The sequence below is a fragment of the Bombina bombina genome, chromosome 7 (genome assembly GCF_027579735.1).
Source record: "Bombina bombina isolate aBomBom1 chromosome 7, aBomBom1.pri, whole genome shotgun sequence".
Classification (NCBI taxonomy): Eukaryota; Metazoa; Chordata; class Amphibia; order Anura; family Bombinatoridae; genus Bombina; species Bombina bombina.
The window spans coordinates 300,280,566-300,297,516 of record NC_069505.1 but is presented as its reverse complement, the minus strand read 5'-3'; the positions used below and the strand labels follow the sequence as shown (position 1 = coordinate 300,297,516).

The following is a 16,951-nucleotide window of genomic DNA, read 5'->3' as shown; positions in this document are numbered from 1 at the left end:
GATTAAAGCTCAATCGATCAGCCAATAGAATGCGAGGTCAATCCGATTGGCTGATTGGATCAGCCAATCGGATTGAGCTTCAATCTGATTGGCTGATTGAATCAGCCAATCGGATTTTTCCTACCTTAATTCCGATTGGCTGATAGAATCCTATCAGCCAAACGGAATTCGAGGGACGCCATCTTGGATGACGTCCCTTAAAGGAACTTTCATTCGTCGTTAGTCCGTCGGGCCAGAAGGATGTTCTGCATCGGAGGTCTGCAGGATGGAGCTGCGGTTGGATGAAGATAGAAGACCCCGCTTGGATGAAGACTTCTACCGGATGGAGGACCTCTTCTGCCCCGCTTGGATGAAGAATTCGGCTCAGCTGAGTGAAGACGACTCAAGGTAGGGAGATCTTCAGGGGGTTAGTGTTAGGTTTTTTTAAGGTGGGTTTGGGAGGGTTAGAGTAGGGGTATGTGGGTGGTGGGTTTTAATGTTGGGGGGGTTGTATTTTTTTTTTACAGGTAAAAGAGCTGATTACTTTGGGGCAATGCCCCGCAAAAAGCCCTTTTAAGGGATGGTAAAAGAGCTGATTACTTTGTAATTTAGAATAGGGTAGGGATTTTTTTTATTTTGGGGTTTAGATTAGGTGTAATTAATTTAAACTTCTTGTAATTCTTTTTTTATTTTCTGTAATTTAGTGTTTGTTTGTTTTTGTACTATAGTTTAGTTTATTTAATAGTATTTAATTTTAGGTAATTGTAGTTAATTTATTTAATTAATTTAATGATAGTGTAGTGTTAGGTTTAATTGTAACTTAGGTTAGGATTTATTTTACAGGTAATTTTGTAAGTATTTTAGCTAGGTAGCTATTAAATAGTTATTAACTATTTAATAACTATTGTACCTAGTTAAAATAAATACAAAGTTGCCTGTAAAATAAAAATAAATCCTAAAATAGCTACAATATAATTATTAATTATATTGTAGCTATCTTAGGGTTTATTTTACAGGTAAGTATTTATTTTTAAATAGGAATAATTTAGTTAATAATAGTAAGTTTTTTGTTTAGATTTATTAAAATAATATTAAAGTTAAGGGGGTGTTAGTGTTAGAGTTAGGTTTAGGGGTTAATAAGTTTAATATAGGTGGCAGCAGTATAGGGGGGCAGGATAGATGTTAATAAGTTTAATATAGGTGGCGGCGGGGTCCGGGAGAGGCGGTTTAGGGGTTAATAAGTTTAATATAGGTGGCGGCGGGGTCCGGGAGCGTCGGTTTAGGGGTTAATGAGTTTAATGTAGGTGGCGGCAGTGTAGTGGGGGGCAGGATAGGGGTTAATAAATGTAATGTAGGTGGCGGTGGGCTCCGGGTGCGGCGGTTAGGGGTTAAACAATTTATTTAGTTGCGGCGGGGTCCGGGATCCGCAGGATAGTGGTTAATAACTTTAATATAGGTGGCGGCGGTATAGGGGACGGCAGATTAGGGGTTAATAGGTATAATGTAGGTGGGGGCAGGGTCCGGGAGCGGCGGTTTAGGGGTTAATACATTTATTAGAGTTGCTGTGGGGTCCAGGAGCGACGGTTTAAGGGGTAATAACTTTATTTAGGTGCGGGGGGCTCCGGGTGCAGCGGTTTAGGGGGTAAAACTGTATAGTATAGTGTGGGTGCTTAGTGACAGGGTAGCAAGAAGGCTGCGAAGAAGCCGATGAGCAGCGAGATCGATGACTGTCAGTTAACAACAGTCGGCTGCTTATCGCTCCGTACTTGGTGTGCGGCTTCCTGACAGCTTTCTTGATAACTTTGGCGAACGTATTCAGGTCCGCGGCAGCGATGGTAGGCGAGCGTTTTGGGCCGGCGAATGCAGCTAAGTAGACTGCTTCATACATAGAGGCCCATATCTCCAGAAGTATATTTGGCCCTCTGCACTAATTTGTGGGGCACAACTAAGAATCAGTGCCTTCATTTTGGGGAACCAGTAAAAGCTAAACTAAAAACGTGTGCTTTGGAGAATTCTGGCGGTGGGCAAACAAAGTGACCATAACTTTAATAGGGCGGGGGGGGGGGGATAGGGTACCCTGCAACCTTTCCCTAAATCAGGGTCTTTGCCACTGGACATTTTTAAGAAATAAAATTGTGTGCAGCCATAAATGTATTTGCGGTCTTGAGTATTTTAACATATTGATCTGCAACTCTTAAAGCTTTGCAAATACTGATTTGCAGCCCCCCCCCCCCATTTGTTAGGACCATCACTGGTCTAAAATATAAAATGTATACAGACTCTATGATCTAAATATGTATAGTTTAGAGGAGAGAATGGAAAGAAGTGACATGATAGATATCCTTTAAATGTATAAATTAATACCAAAACAAGGGGTCTTAAAGGGACATGTAGTGCTCCAGAAATGTACACACTCCTGAGCTAAAGTCCCTGCTTTTCAACAAAAGATAACAAGAAAATGGAGAAAATTTGATAATAGAAGTAAATAAGAAAGTTGTTTAAAATTGCATGCTCTATCTGAAACATGAAAGGAAGTTTTCGGATTTCATGTCCCTTTAAGTTAGAGGATAGTAGGTTTAAAAGAAATGTGAGGGAGCAGTTTTCAAGGGTGGTTGATTCATGGAATAAACACGAGGACTAAAATTATTTAAAAATGCTTGGGACATTCCAGACAAAATTAAAATGCACATAGATGAATTACATCTTTGAATAGAAACATATTAGTAATATACTGTACTGGCAAAAATGCTTCTAGTAAAACTGAATGAAAGTGCCCTTTATTTGTTTCAAAAGTCAATGCTAGCGTTTGTAAAACGCTAGGATTTACTTTCACTTTAAGTTATCACTGTATAAGAGTTAACATTTTTCTCTGCGCGTGCATGTGAAGCATAGCTAGATATTCCCAGTGCACCAGCATTTTAAATACTGCAGCTGCTCAGAATGCCAATGTGGCCTGTATCATGTCAGCAATTACCAAATGTAGTCATTACCAGATGGTACAAGCACCTTAGGCTCTCTTAAAATGCTGGTGCACGGTGCATACTTAAATACACTTTTTAAACAGCTATAGCTTTTATTAGAAACATTTTTGCTGATACATGTATATTACAAAAATGCATCTATTCAAAACTGAAATAATGGATTCCAATTTTGGCTGAAATGTCCCTTTAAGGCTATCTTAATAAATAAGTAGGTTTACATTGCACAAGTAATGTGGGTAGACGACTATGTTTCTATACAATATTCTGGCCTCAAAAATGTACCTGGATACCACCTCTGTGAATAAAAACAGTAGCTGGTCATACCTTGCTCAGTATCATCAGTACTGATGTGTGATTGTCTTTTACTTTTGGGGTTTCAGATTTCCATTAATATTATTGCCCTTTTTTGAACACACTAGTTCCCCAAAGCTTAAAGTGACAGTCTAATCAAAATTAAACTTTCATGCATCAGATAGGTCAGGCAATTTTAAACAACTTTCCAATTTAATTTTATCATCAAATATGCTATGTTCTCTTGGTATTCATTGTTGAAAGCTAAACCTAGGTAGGCTCATATGATAAATTATAAGCACTTGAAGACCGCCTCTCTTATCACAGTGCATTTTGACTTTTTTTTTTTACAGCTAGATAGCGCTAGTTCATGTATGCCATATAGATAACATTGTGCTTACTCCCATGGAGTTACTTATGAGTCAGCATTGATTGGCTAAAAAAAAGTGTCTTTCAAAAGCATTGACATAAGTTGGGAGTCTGCAGAGGCTTAGATACAAGGTAATCACAGAGGTAAAAAGTGTATTAATATAAAAGGGTTGGTTATGCAAAACTGGGGAATGGGAAATAAAGGGATTATCTATTGCTTGCGGTAGCAATTAGCACTCCGAAAATTAACCAGAGGTCAGACCTCTGGTTCATTTTCAAAATATCCCCCAGTTGCCCCCAACATAAAGCATATTGTAGCATTGTTTTAATAAAAACAAACTGCACAAAGCAGTTTTTAGGGGTTAAAGTCTGCGGGTTTGGGGTGTTAGAAAAAAAAACCAGCACTGAAAAGCGCCTTTACATTGCTGTCTATGTCTACTGTGTGTTCCCTGTAAATATATTTATATATTCTTATATATTTATGTGTTAATATGTGTATATACACATATAAACACCTAAATATATATGTATATATTCATATATATATATTTAAATCTGCTGCTTATCACTACGCGACTTTCCCCCTTTGCTGCGCTAGATTCTCATTCCGTGTCTGACTGCATTGAGAACGAGGTTTCCTATGGAAGCAGGCTCTCGTGAGCACTAAGCTTCAATGCAATGCGAACACAAGGTTGTGTTCACATTGCACCTAACTTGTAATACTAGCGTACATTTGCGTGCGCTGGTATTACAAAGTGAAGCGCAAATATCGCCCTCGCAAAAGCGATATTTTGTAATCTGTCCCTTAGTGTTTAATGCCCCTTTACAGGGATACTAAACCCAAATTTTACTTTCAAGATTCAGATAGAGCATGCAATTTTAAGAAACTTTCTAATTTACTCCTATTATCATTTTTTCTTCATTCTCTTGCTATCTTTATTTGAAAAAAGCAGGAATCTAAGCTAAGGAGCCGGCCCTTTTTTAGTTCAGCACCCTGGATAGCACTTGCTGATTGGTGGGTACATTTAACCACTTATCACAAAGTGCCACCCAGGTGCTGAACCAAAAATGGTCCTTCTCCTTAACTTTTTCAAATAGATAGCAAGAGAACAAAGAAAAATTGATAATAGGAGTAAATTAGAAAACTGTTTACAATTGCATGCTCTATCTGAATCATGAAAGAAAAGAATTGGGTTTAGTGTCCCTTTAAAGTTCCCATGTTCCAGAGCAGCGTATACTTTAACATAAAGCATAACTTTTTTGTGCGTTGTACCGCTAATATACCCTATAAAAAGTATTTAAATTAAAACCCCATGTAGAAAAACAGGCAGTCATCTGAGCCGGTATAATTAGTTGCGCACAGTTAATGAAATCCAAGAGCTTCTGCAATGTTTCCAGCGTCTTCACATCATTTCTTGTGGTTGTGCGGGAATGTGTGATTCCAGATGTTTGTACTGGAACAGAATGTTAAGGTTTGGGAAGGAAATCTGAAACAGGGCTCAATGTACAGATAGCTCTAAACGCTGAGCTAAAGTCACTCTTGTCTTTTGAAATCCTGGAAATGCAGGGAACACTTTGGTCAGCAGAATAAACATTTGGATTGTATAATGTGTTACAGGATAGGGACAATTGGGGCATAAGCTACAAATAAAGTCATGATGCACATCTTTTAAGAACGTGAATGCAAGTAACCACCACATTGTTGCCATCTCTAGTAGCCAAAAGATCATTAAAGGGACATTATACACTCATTTTTTCTTTGCATAAATGTTTTGTAGATGATCTATTTATATAGCCCATAAAGTTTTTTTTTTTTTTTTAAATGTATAGTTTTGCTTATTTTTAAATAACCTTGCTCTGATTTTCAGACTCCTAACCAAGCCCCTAAGTTTTATGTGAATACCGTCAGCTACCTACTCCAGCTTGCTCCTGTTTGTGTAAAGGGTCTTTTCATATGCAAAAGAAGGGGGAGGGGGGAGTGTCTTATTTCCCACTTGCAGTGGGCTTTCCAGCAGCCTATTTAACAGAGCTAAACTGAGAGCTTTAAGTAAGTTTTTAAACCATTTTATACTGGATTTTTATATCAGTATCTGTGCATCTTATTCTTTATAGTAGTGTCTATTACATGCAGTTATATGAAAATGAGTGTATACTGTCCCTTTAAGTAAGGGATATGAAACCCAAATATGTTCTTTCATGACTCAGGTTACACGGCTTAGGAGCAAAACCTAGATTTATTTTTTTTTTCACGATTCAGATACATTATATCATTTTAATCAACTTTCCAATTTACTTCTCTTGTCTAATTTGTTTCATTCTCTTTGTATCCTTTGTTGAAGAGCATATCTAAGTCAGCTCAGGAGCAGCAATGCACTGCTAGGAGCTAGCTGGTGATTGGTGGCTACACACATATGCCTCTTGTCATTGGCTCACCAGATGGGTTCAGCTAGCTCCCAGCAGTGCATTGCTGCTCCTAAGCCTATTCTTCAACAAAGGATGCAAAGAAAATGATAGAAGTAAATTGGAAAGAAAAAGTAAATTGCATGCTCTATCTGAATCATGAAAGCTTAGTTTTGACTTTACTGTTTCTTTAAAATAAAAATGTGACTCATAAATACTTCTCATAAACAAACTTTCCTGTGCAATTTCATTTTATTTTTCCTACTTCTCCTCTGAATTTAACTTTGAAAATTGTGATTTTTTTTCTGCATGACTTAGAAATGTGACCCCACAACATGATACTTGGGGGGCCGATTTAAGAAGCTGCGAATGCATCTGTTTCCGCACGAGCATTCAGGCTCGCCGGAAACAAAAGTTAAGAAGCAGCGGTCGTAAGATAGCAATCCTCCCGATCAGATACGATTGGGATGATTGACACCCCCTGCTAGCGGCCGATTGGCCGCGAATATGCAGGGGTGGCATTTCACAAGGATTTCACACAAAATGCTTGTGCAATGATAAATGCAGACAGCGTATGCTGTTGGCATTTATCGATGTTGGACAGACATGATACGCTGAGCAGATCATATCTGCCCGACACTTGATAAATCCGCCCCTTGGTGATTACTTCTATTATCAAATTTGCTTAGTTCTCTTGGTATCCTTTTTTGTAAATCTAGGTAGGCTGATAGGAACTAAAAAGTGTGCAGGTGGCAGCAATGTTTGCAACAATGTATAATATTTCTACAAAGATTGTTGCACACACTGCTGCCATAGAGTACTAAAGACGTGCACACTCCTGAGCACCTATGAGAATACCTAGGTTTACTCTAGGTATTCAGCAAATTTGACAGAAGTAAATTGGAAAGTTGTTACAAATCTAAATCTCCGTTTAATTAGGATTCCTTTTTTGTCCCATTAAAGGAACATAAAGGGGAAAATTTATCAAGCTGGGTTTGCATTCTTGGGAGTGAACCTGCAACTACAAATTTAAAAGCAGAAATTGCTTCTTTATCCTTTCCACCCCCTCATAGGGGATGTCACCCAGAAACTTGCTTTTTTTGGGGTGACTGACATGCCCTGCTCCCACACAACCAATAGGGGGCAGCATTGTACAAGAGAGCTCCTGTGCAATTTTACATTTTGACACTCAAAGCTGCATTGCAAGTGGCTATTGCAGCCGAACAGTTTCTGCGCAGGCGGATACGTTCTCAAGTAATACATTTTCCCTATAGGAGCACTAGTAAAATCCTCTAAGTATTTATAATTGCACTATTGCTTGACCAGAACTATGTGTTTAACCCCTCAAATGCGCTTAAACACATTTAAAATCAGATGTGTCCCTGAACTGAACACGGTGGGTGGCTACGCACATATGCTATCTGTAATTAGCTTAGCAGCTCGTGTTCAACACTTTTTGCAAGAGTGATGTCTCCAGAAAATAGTTGTAAGGGGGGCACTTTTCGGAGGCCCGCTGTTGTAGGTAGGGCTATGATGAGAGGGGGTGGGGCATGTGTGCGTGGCTGGGCACTCCGCATTAGAGCTATGGGCGGGGCTGTTGCAGTGGAAAAACAAGGACCTATCACAATTGGGGGGCAGCCATTATGTTGGGGGTTCTGTTCTAGAAGCAATATTGCAGTAATAAAATGCTCTGACACATTTTACTATTGCTCCTTTAAAAACAGCAGACTTTCTGAGTAATGAGTCCGCTAGCTCCCTGTACTTATGTGTTATTCTCTTTATACTTTCCCTATGTATTAGGTATAATCTGCTGAAACACCAAGTGTGACTTTTACATAAATTCATTACTCTTAATGTACTTCACTTTCAGCTGGAAGACTGGCCACATCTGTTTACCAGGAAATTTGAGTACAGAATTTACTCGATCACGTTTTCTGTAGGAAACCCTCAGGAATGGAAAAAACTTTTCAAACCCTGCGCTGCACAAAGACTGTTCCTTCCAGTAAGTTAAACACTTTACATCTGGTTTTCATTAGACATGTGCAATTCGTTTCGGATCGATTCGGAAATTCGGAAAATTCGGAGATTCGAATCGAACCGAATTTCCAAATTAAAATACTGCCGAATTTACCAAATAAATCCGAATTAGTTCGGATTTATTCAGTAAATTCGGATGGCCATGGATTACACTAGTATTGTACAGTATATTAGGTTATATCACTCTGCTCTGGGTTACACCTAATATACAGTACATAATACTAGTCTAATCCCACCTAACACTTACCGAAATTCCGAATTTCCGAACCGAATCAAACCGAATCCAGCCGAATTTCTTCGAATCCGAATGAATCCGAAACGAATCCGAACCGAATCGATTCAAAATTTTCCAAATTCGAATCGATCCGAACTGAAATTCGAAAAATTCCGAATCGATCCGGACCGAATTTTTTCGTCATGCACATATCTAGTTTTCATTTCATGTATAAGGACTTTAAACACCAAAATAACTACCTTTAAAATGTTTAAAGGGACATTCTAGTGTCAGAATGCCAAAGTGTTTAATATATAGTCAAAAATACACTCCTGGAACACACTCATTCTGTTCCAGGTTATCCTGCAAAAGACTCGAGCATATGCACATATGCTTGTTTCTGATTTGCTTACCAGTTGTATCCTCATCTGGAGTGGTACAGGAGCACAAATTTGACTATGTATTTAACACCTTTGTAGTATGCTAGGGCTGTACTAGCATGAATGATCTGCTGCAAATCATATTTTACTTGCATGTTAAAATTAAACTTTTTGAGGTTCCAATAGAGCATTCAATTTTAAGAGACTCTTCAATTTACTTCTAGGATCAAATTGACCTTGTTTTTATTGGTATCCTTTGTTGTAAAGCTTACTTGGGTAGGCTCAGGAACAGTAATGTACTAATGGGAATTAGCTGTTGACTGGTGGCTACACGCACATATGCCTCTTGTCATTGGCTCAACAGATGCATTTAGATAAGTCCCAGTAATTCATTGCTGTTGAGGAGCTGACTTTAAAATTAAACTATCATGTTTCAAATAGAGCATGATATTTTAAACAACTTTCCAATTTGCTCCCATAAACATGTTTTTTTATATTTACCCTTTTGAGTCACCATTTACTACTGAGCATGTGCAAGAATTAACATATTATACGTATTTGTGATTGGCTGATGGCTGTCACATGATTCAGGAGGAGTGAAAATAGACATAACTGAAAGACTAAGTGGTGCTATTGCATTGTCTTATTATTGTGCATTTGTTATGCAAATCCACTGTATTTACTGGTCCTTTAACTGTGTTTATATTTGCACAGGGTATAGCTATCAATATGTGCCTGTGTGCGTGTCCTGAATGCCGCCAATAAAATGTTAAAAAAGGCTAAAGCATCACAAAGTGTTTTTTTTCAGTACTATTGACTTCTATGACATTTTTTTTATTTTAAACAAAGAGTAAAAGATAGAAATGTGTATAAAAATAAAATAGCATTTTTACACCAGAATGTACATTTATTATGCACTGTAAAAACATGTTGCAGTGTCCATTCACAATTTATTTAGTCCACATTCCTTATAACATAACTCTGAAAATTATAGTTTTTTTTAACTTATTCAGAAAGGCTAACGTGTATCCTTCAGTGCTGAGAGAAATGACCCTGCAACACACTGCACAGTGATTGTTCGATCCGTGCTGCAGGATCCGATTTACATTTGAGTGAAACTGGCCACAGCAGAGTCGATAAGATAAAAATGCTCAAAGTTTTTAAAGCTGTATGTCCTTGGAATGCAAAACAATGCACATTTTGCTAAAAACAAACAAACAAACAAATAAATCCTCAGTTTTAAATATTTTTAAGACACTTATCTTGTATGTAGATGTTTTGCAGTGCAGTGATTACTTTTTCATATATGCTATACATTTATACAAAATGACGTCCGTGTCCCTGTAAAGGGACAGTCAAATTAAACTTTCATGATTCAGATAGGGCATGCAATGTTAAAACAACTTTCCAATTTACTTTTATCATCAAATTTGTTTTGTTCACTTAGTACACTGTCAGAAAAAAGGGTACGGTTGGGGTCCATTTGTGAACACTTAGGGTACAACTTCTGTGGTTGTACCCTCAATGGATCATAATTACACCTTAAGGAACTAATATGTTCCATTTAGCGGTAAATAAGGTACAAATATGTTTCCAACTGTTAAAGGGTCCATGTCTGTACCATTTAATCCCCCAAAAAAGATCAATCACTTGTGTGACGACTAAAAGGTGGAGGGGGTGGGTGGTTCAAGGCTTCCAAACCCTGCAAGTCCATATCATTTATAAACCTCAATTATTCATATTCACATAACTGTCAGTCACCCAAAATTAATGCAACATACATGTACAGCAAAATAATTATGTTCAATCGTTGTTGGTAATATGCAAGAAGTGGGCAAAGCAAAAAAATAAAATACTTAAAGGGACAGTCTACACCAGAATTGTTATTGTTTAAAAAGATGGATAATCCCTTGATTACTCATTCCCCAGTTTTGCATAACCAACACAGTTATATTAATATACTTTATACCTCTGTGATTACCTTGTATCTAAGCCTCTGCAGACTGCCCCCTTATCTCAGTGCTTCTGACAGGCATGCAGTTTAGCCAATCAGTGCAGACTCCTAAATAACTACATGGGAGTGAGCATATTTTTTATCTATATGACACACATGAACTAGTACTGTCTAACTGTGAAAAACTTTCAAAATGCTCTGAGCTAAGAAGCGGTTTTCAAAGGTTTAGAAATCAGTTTGAGCCTACCTAGGTTTAGCTTTTCAAAAATACCACCAAGGAAACAAAGCAAATTTAGTGATAAAAGTCAGTTGGAAAGCTGTTTAAATTTTAATGCCCTATCTGAGTCATGAAAGTTTAATTTTGACTAGACTGTCCCTTTAATAACCCATATATTCAATGATACTGTGTTGCTGGTTCTAAATGGCAAACAAGCACTTAACATTTTAATGTTTATATTTAGAGCATCAAGATGTTAACTCTTAAACATAAAGCAAATGTATTAATTAAAATTACAAAGAAAAAAAATTGTTTTAAACTCCATAAAATAAACAAGAGCTGTTTAAGAACCAGTTTTTAAAAAAACAGAATTTATGTTTACCTGATAAATTACTTTCTCCAACGGTGTGTCCGGTCCACGGCGTCATCCTTACTTGTGGGATATTCTCTTCCCCAACAGGAAATGGCAAAGAGCCCAGCAAAGCTGGTCACATGATCCCTCCTAGGCTCCGCCTACCCCAGTCATTCGACCGACGTTAAGGAGGAATATTTGCATAGGAGAAACCATATGGTACCGTGGTGACTGTAGTTAAAGAAAATAAATTATCAGACCTGATTAAAAAAACCCGGGCGGGCCGTGGACCGGACACACCGTTGGAGAAAGTAATTTATCAGGTAAACATAAATTCTGTTTTCTCCAACATAGGTGTGTCCGGTCCACGGCGTCATCCTTACTTGTGGGAACCAATACCAAAGCTTTAGGACACGGATGAAGGGAGGGAGCAAATCAGGTCACCTAAATGGAAGGCACCACGGCTTGCAAAACCTTTCTCCCAAAAATAGCCTCAGAAGAAGCAAAAGTATCAAACTTGTAAAATTTGGTAAAAGTGTGCAGTGAAGACCAAGTCGCTGCCCTACATATCTGATCAACAGAAGCCTCGTTCTTGAAGGCCCATGTGGAAGCCACAGCCCTAGTGGAATGAGCTGTGATTCTTTCGGGAGGCTGCCGTCCGGCAGTCTCGTAAGCCAATCTGATGATGCTTTTAATCCAAAAAGAGAGAGAGGTAGAAGTTGCTTTTTGACCTCTCCTTTTACCAGAATAAACAACAAACAAGGAAGATGTTTGTCTAAAATCCCTTGTAGCATCTAAATAGAATTTTAGAGCGCGAACAACATCCAAATTGTGCAACAAACGTTCCTTCTTTGAAACTGGTTTCGGACACAGAGAAGGTACGATAATCTCCTGGTTAATGTTTTTGTTAGAAACAACTTTTGGAAGAAAACCAGGTTTAGTACGTAAAACCACCTTATCTGCATGGAACACCAGATAAGGAGGAGAACACTGCAGAGCAGATAATTCTGAAACTCTTCTAGCAGAAGAAATTGCAACTAAAAACAAAACTTTCCAAGATAATAACTTAATATCAACGGAATGCAAGGGTTCAAACGGAACCCCCTGAAGAACTGAAAGAACTAAATTGAGACTCCAAGGAGGAGTCAAAGGTTTGTAAACAGGCTTAATTCTAACCAGAGCCTGAACAAAGGCTTGAACATCTGGCACAGCAGCCAGTTTTTTGTGAAGTAACACCGACAAGGCAGAAATCTGTCCCTTCAGGGAACTTGCAGATAATCCTTTTTCCAATCCTTCTTGAAGGAAGGATAGAATCCTAGGAATCTTAACCTTGTCCCAAGAGAATCCTTTAGATTCACACCAACAGATATATTTTTTCCAAATTTTGTGGTAAATCTTTCTAGTTACAGGCTTTCTGGCCTGAACAAGAGTATCAATAACAGAATCTGAGAACCCTCGCTTCGATAAAATCAAGCGTTCAATCTCCAAGCAGTCAGCTGGAGTGAAACCAGATTCGGATGTTCGAACGGACCCTGAACAAGAAGGTCCCGTCTCAAAGGTAGCTTCCAAGGTGGAGCCGATGACATATTCACCAGATCTGCATACCAAGTCCTGCGTGGCCACGCAGGAGCTATCAAGATCACCGACGCCCTCTCCTGATTGATCCTGGCTACCAGCCTGGGGATGAGAGGAAACGGCGGGAACACATAAGCTAGTTTGAAGGTCCAAGGTGCTACTAGTGCATCCACTAGAGCCGCCTTGGGATCCCTGGATCTGGACCCGTAGCAAGGAACTTTGAAGTTCTGACGAGAGGCCATCAGATCCATGTCTGGAATGCCCCACAGCTGAGTGACTTGGGCAAAGATTTCCGGATGGAGTTCCCACTCCCCCGGATGCAATGTCTGACGACTCAGAAAATCCGCTTCCCAATTTTCCACTCCTGGGATGTGGATAGCAGACAGGTGGCAGGAGTGAGACTCCGCCCATAGAATGATTTTGGTCACTTCTTCCATCGCTAGGGAACTCCTTGTTCCCCCCTGATGGTTGATGTACGCAACAGTTGTCATGTTGTCTGATTGAAACCGTATGAACTTGGCCCTCGCTAGCTGAGGCCAAGCCTTGAGAGCATTGAATATCGCTCTCAGTTCCAGAATATTTATCGGTAGAAGAGATTCTTCCCGAGACCAAAGACCCTGAGCTTTCAGGGATCCCCAGACCGCGCCCCAGCCCATCAGACTGGCGTCGGTCGTGACAATGACCCACTCTGGTCTGCGGAATGTCATCCCTTGTGACAGGTTGTCCAGGGACAGCCACCAACGGAGTGAGTCTCTGGTCCTCTGATTTACTTGTATCTTCGGAGACAAGACTGTATAGTCCCCATTCCACTGACTGAGCATGCACAGTTGTAATGGTCTTAGATGAATGCGCGCAAAAGGAACTATGTCCATTGCCGCTACCATCAACCCGATCACTTCCATGCACTGAGCTATGGAAGGAAGAGGAACGGAATGAAGTATCCGACAAGAGTCTAGAAGCTTTGTTTTTCTGGCCTCTGTCAGAAAAATCCTCATTTCTAAGGAGTCTATTATTGTTCCCAAGAAGGGAACCCTTGTTGACGGGGATAGAGAACTCTTTTCCACGTTCACTTTCCACCCGTGAGATCTGAGAAAGGCCAGGACAATGTCCGTGTGAGCCTTTGCTTGAGGAAGGGACGACGCTTGAATCAGAATGTCGTCCAAGTAAGGTACTACAGCAATGCCCCTTGGTCTTAGCACAGCTAGAAGGGACCCTAGTACCTTTGTGAAAATCCTTGGAGCAGTGGCTAATCCGAAAGGAAGCGCCACGAACTGGTAATGTTTGTCCAGGAATGCGAACCTTAGGAACCGATGATGTTCCTTGTGGATAGGAATATGTAGATACGCATCCTTTAAATCCACCGTGGTCATGAATTGACCTTCCTGGATGGAAGGAAGAATAGTTCGAATGGTTTCCATCTTGAACGATGGAACCTTGAGAAACTTGTTTAAGATCTTGAGATCTAAGATTGGTCTGAACGTTCCCTCTTTTTTGGGAACTATGAACAGATTGGAGTAGAACCCCATCCCTTGTTCTCTTAATGGAACAGGATGAATCACTCCCATTTTTAACAGGTCTTCTACACAATGTAAGAATGCCTGTCTTTTTATGTGGTCTGAAGACAACTGAGACCTGTGGAACCTCCCCCTTGGGGGAAGTCCCTTGAATTCCAGAAGATAACCTTGGGAGACTATTTCTAGCGCCCAAGGATCCAGAACATCTCTTGCCCAAGCCTGAGCGAAGAGAGAGAGTCTGCCCCCCACCAGATCCGGTCCCGGATCGGGGGCCAACATTTCATGCTGTCTTGGTAGCAGTGGCAGGTTTCTTGGCCTGCTTTCCCTTGTTCCAGCCTTGCATTGGTCTCCAAGCTGGCTTGGCTTGAGAAGTATTACCCTCTTGCTTAGAGGACGTAGCACCTTGGGCTGGTCCGTTTCTACGAAAGGGACGAAAATTAGGTTTATTTTTTGCCTTGAAAGGCCGATCCTGAGGAAGGGCGTGGCCCTTACCCCCAGTGATATCAGAGATAATCTCTTTCAAGTCAGGGCCAAACAGCGTTTTCCCCTTGAAAGGAATGTTAAGTAGCTTGTTCTTGGAAGACGCATCAGCCGACCAAGATTTCAACCAAAGCGCTCTGCGCGCCACGATAGCAAACCCAGAATTCTTAGCCGCTAACCTAGCCAATTGCAAAGTGGCGTCTAGGGTGAAAGAATTAGCCAATTTGAGAGCATTGATTCTGTCCATAATCTCCTCCAAAGGAGGAGAATCACTATCGACCGCTCTTATCAGATCATCGAACCAGAAACATGCGGCTGTAGCGACAGGGACAATGCATGAAATTGGTTGTAGAAGGTAACCTTGCTGAACAAACATCTTTTTAAGCAAACCTTCTAATTTTTTATCCATAGGATCTTTGAAAGCACAACTATCCTCTATGGGTATAGTGGTGCGTTTGTTTAAAGTGGAAACCGCTCCCTCGACCTTGGGGACTGTCTGCCATAAGTCCTTTCTGGGGTCGACCATAGGAAACAATTTTTTAAATATGGGGGGAGGGACGAAAGGAATACCGGGCCTTTCCCATTCTTTATTAACAATGTCCGCCACCCGCTTGGGTATAGGAAAAGCTTCTGGGAGCCCCGGCACCTCTAGGAACTTGTCCATTTTACAAAGTTTCTCTGGGATGACCAACTTGTCACAATCATCCAGAGTGGATAATACCTCCTTAAGCAGAATGCGGAGATGTTCCAACTTAAATTTAAATGCAATCACATCAGGTTCAGCCTGTTGAGAAATGTTCCCTGAATCAGTAATTTCTCCCTCAGACAAAACCTCCCTGGCCCCATCAGACTGGGTTAGGGGCCCTTCAGAAATATTATTATCAGCGTCGTCATGCTCTTCAGTATCTAAAACAGAGCAGCCGCGCTTACGCTGATAAGTGTTCATTTTGGCTAAAATGTTTTTGACAGAATTATCCATTACAGCCGTTAATTGTTGCATAGTAAGGAGTATTGGCGCGCTAGATGTACTAGGGGCCTCCTGAGTGGGCAAGACTCGTGTAGACGATGGAGGGAATGATGCAGTACCATGCTTACTCCCCTCACTTGAGGAATCATCTTGGGCATCATTATCATTATCACATAAATCACATTTATTTAAATGAATAGGAATTCTGGCTTCCCCACATTCAGAACACAGTCTATCTGGTAGTTCAGACATGTTAAACAGGCATAAACTTGATAACAAAGTACAAAAAACGTTTTAAAATAAAACCGTTACTGTCACTTTAAATTTTAAACTGAACACACTTTATTACTGCAATTGCGAAAAAACATGAAGGAATTGTTCAAAATTCACCAAATTTTCACCACAGTGTCTTAAAGCCTTAAAAGTATTGCACACCAAATTTGGAAGCTTTAACCCTTAAAATAACGGAACCGGAGCCGTTTTGAACTTTAACCCCTTTACAGTCCCTGGTATCTGCTTTGCTGAGACCCAACCAAGCCCAAAGGGGAATACGATACCAAATGACGCCTTCAGAAAGTCTTTTCTAAGTATCAGAGCTCCTCTCACATGCGACTGCATGCCATGCCTCTCAAAAACAAGTGCGCCACACCGGCGCGAAAATGAGGCTCTGCTTATGCTTTGGGAAAGCCCCTAAGAATAAGGTGTCTAAAACAGTGCCTGCCGATATTATTATATCAAAATACCCAGATAAAATGATTCCTCAAGGCTAAATATGTGTTAATAATGAATCGATTTAGCCCAGAAAAAGTCTACAGTTTTAATAAGCCCTTGTGAAGCCCTTATTTACGATCGTAATAAACATGGCTTACCGGATCCCATAGGGAAAATGACAGCTTCCAGCATTACATCGTCTTGTTAGAATGTGTCATACCTCAAGCAGCAAGAGACTGCACACTGTTCCCCCAACTGAAGTTAATTGCTCTCAACAGTCCTGTGTGGAACAGCCATGGATTTTAGTGACGGTTGCTAAAATCATTTTCCTCATACAAACAGAAATCTTCATCTCTTTTCTGTTTCTGAGTAAATAGTACATACCAGCACTATTTCAAAATAACAAACTCTTGATTGAATAATAAAAACTACAGTTAAACACTAAAAAACTCTAAGCCATCTCCGTGGAGATGTTGCCTGTACAACGGCAAAGAGAATGACTGGGGTAGGCGGAGCCTAGGAGGGATCAT

The 16,951-nt window shown here is 40.1% G+C and overlaps 1 protein-coding gene across 1 annotated transcript in view; it reads left to right on the top strand.

The window, feature by feature from the left end:
- GXYLT2 (glucoside xylosyltransferase 2) overlaps nt 1-16,951 on the top strand; it is a 116,767-nt gene that overhangs the window by 39,590 nt on the left and 60,226 nt on the right. Inside the window, exon 3 of the mRNA XM_053720886.1 lies at nt 7,891-8,022. Coding sequence (XP_053576861.1) covers nt 7,891-8,022 — 132 coding nt within the window. The remainder of the gene's footprint in view (nt 1-7,890; nt 8,023-16,951) is intronic.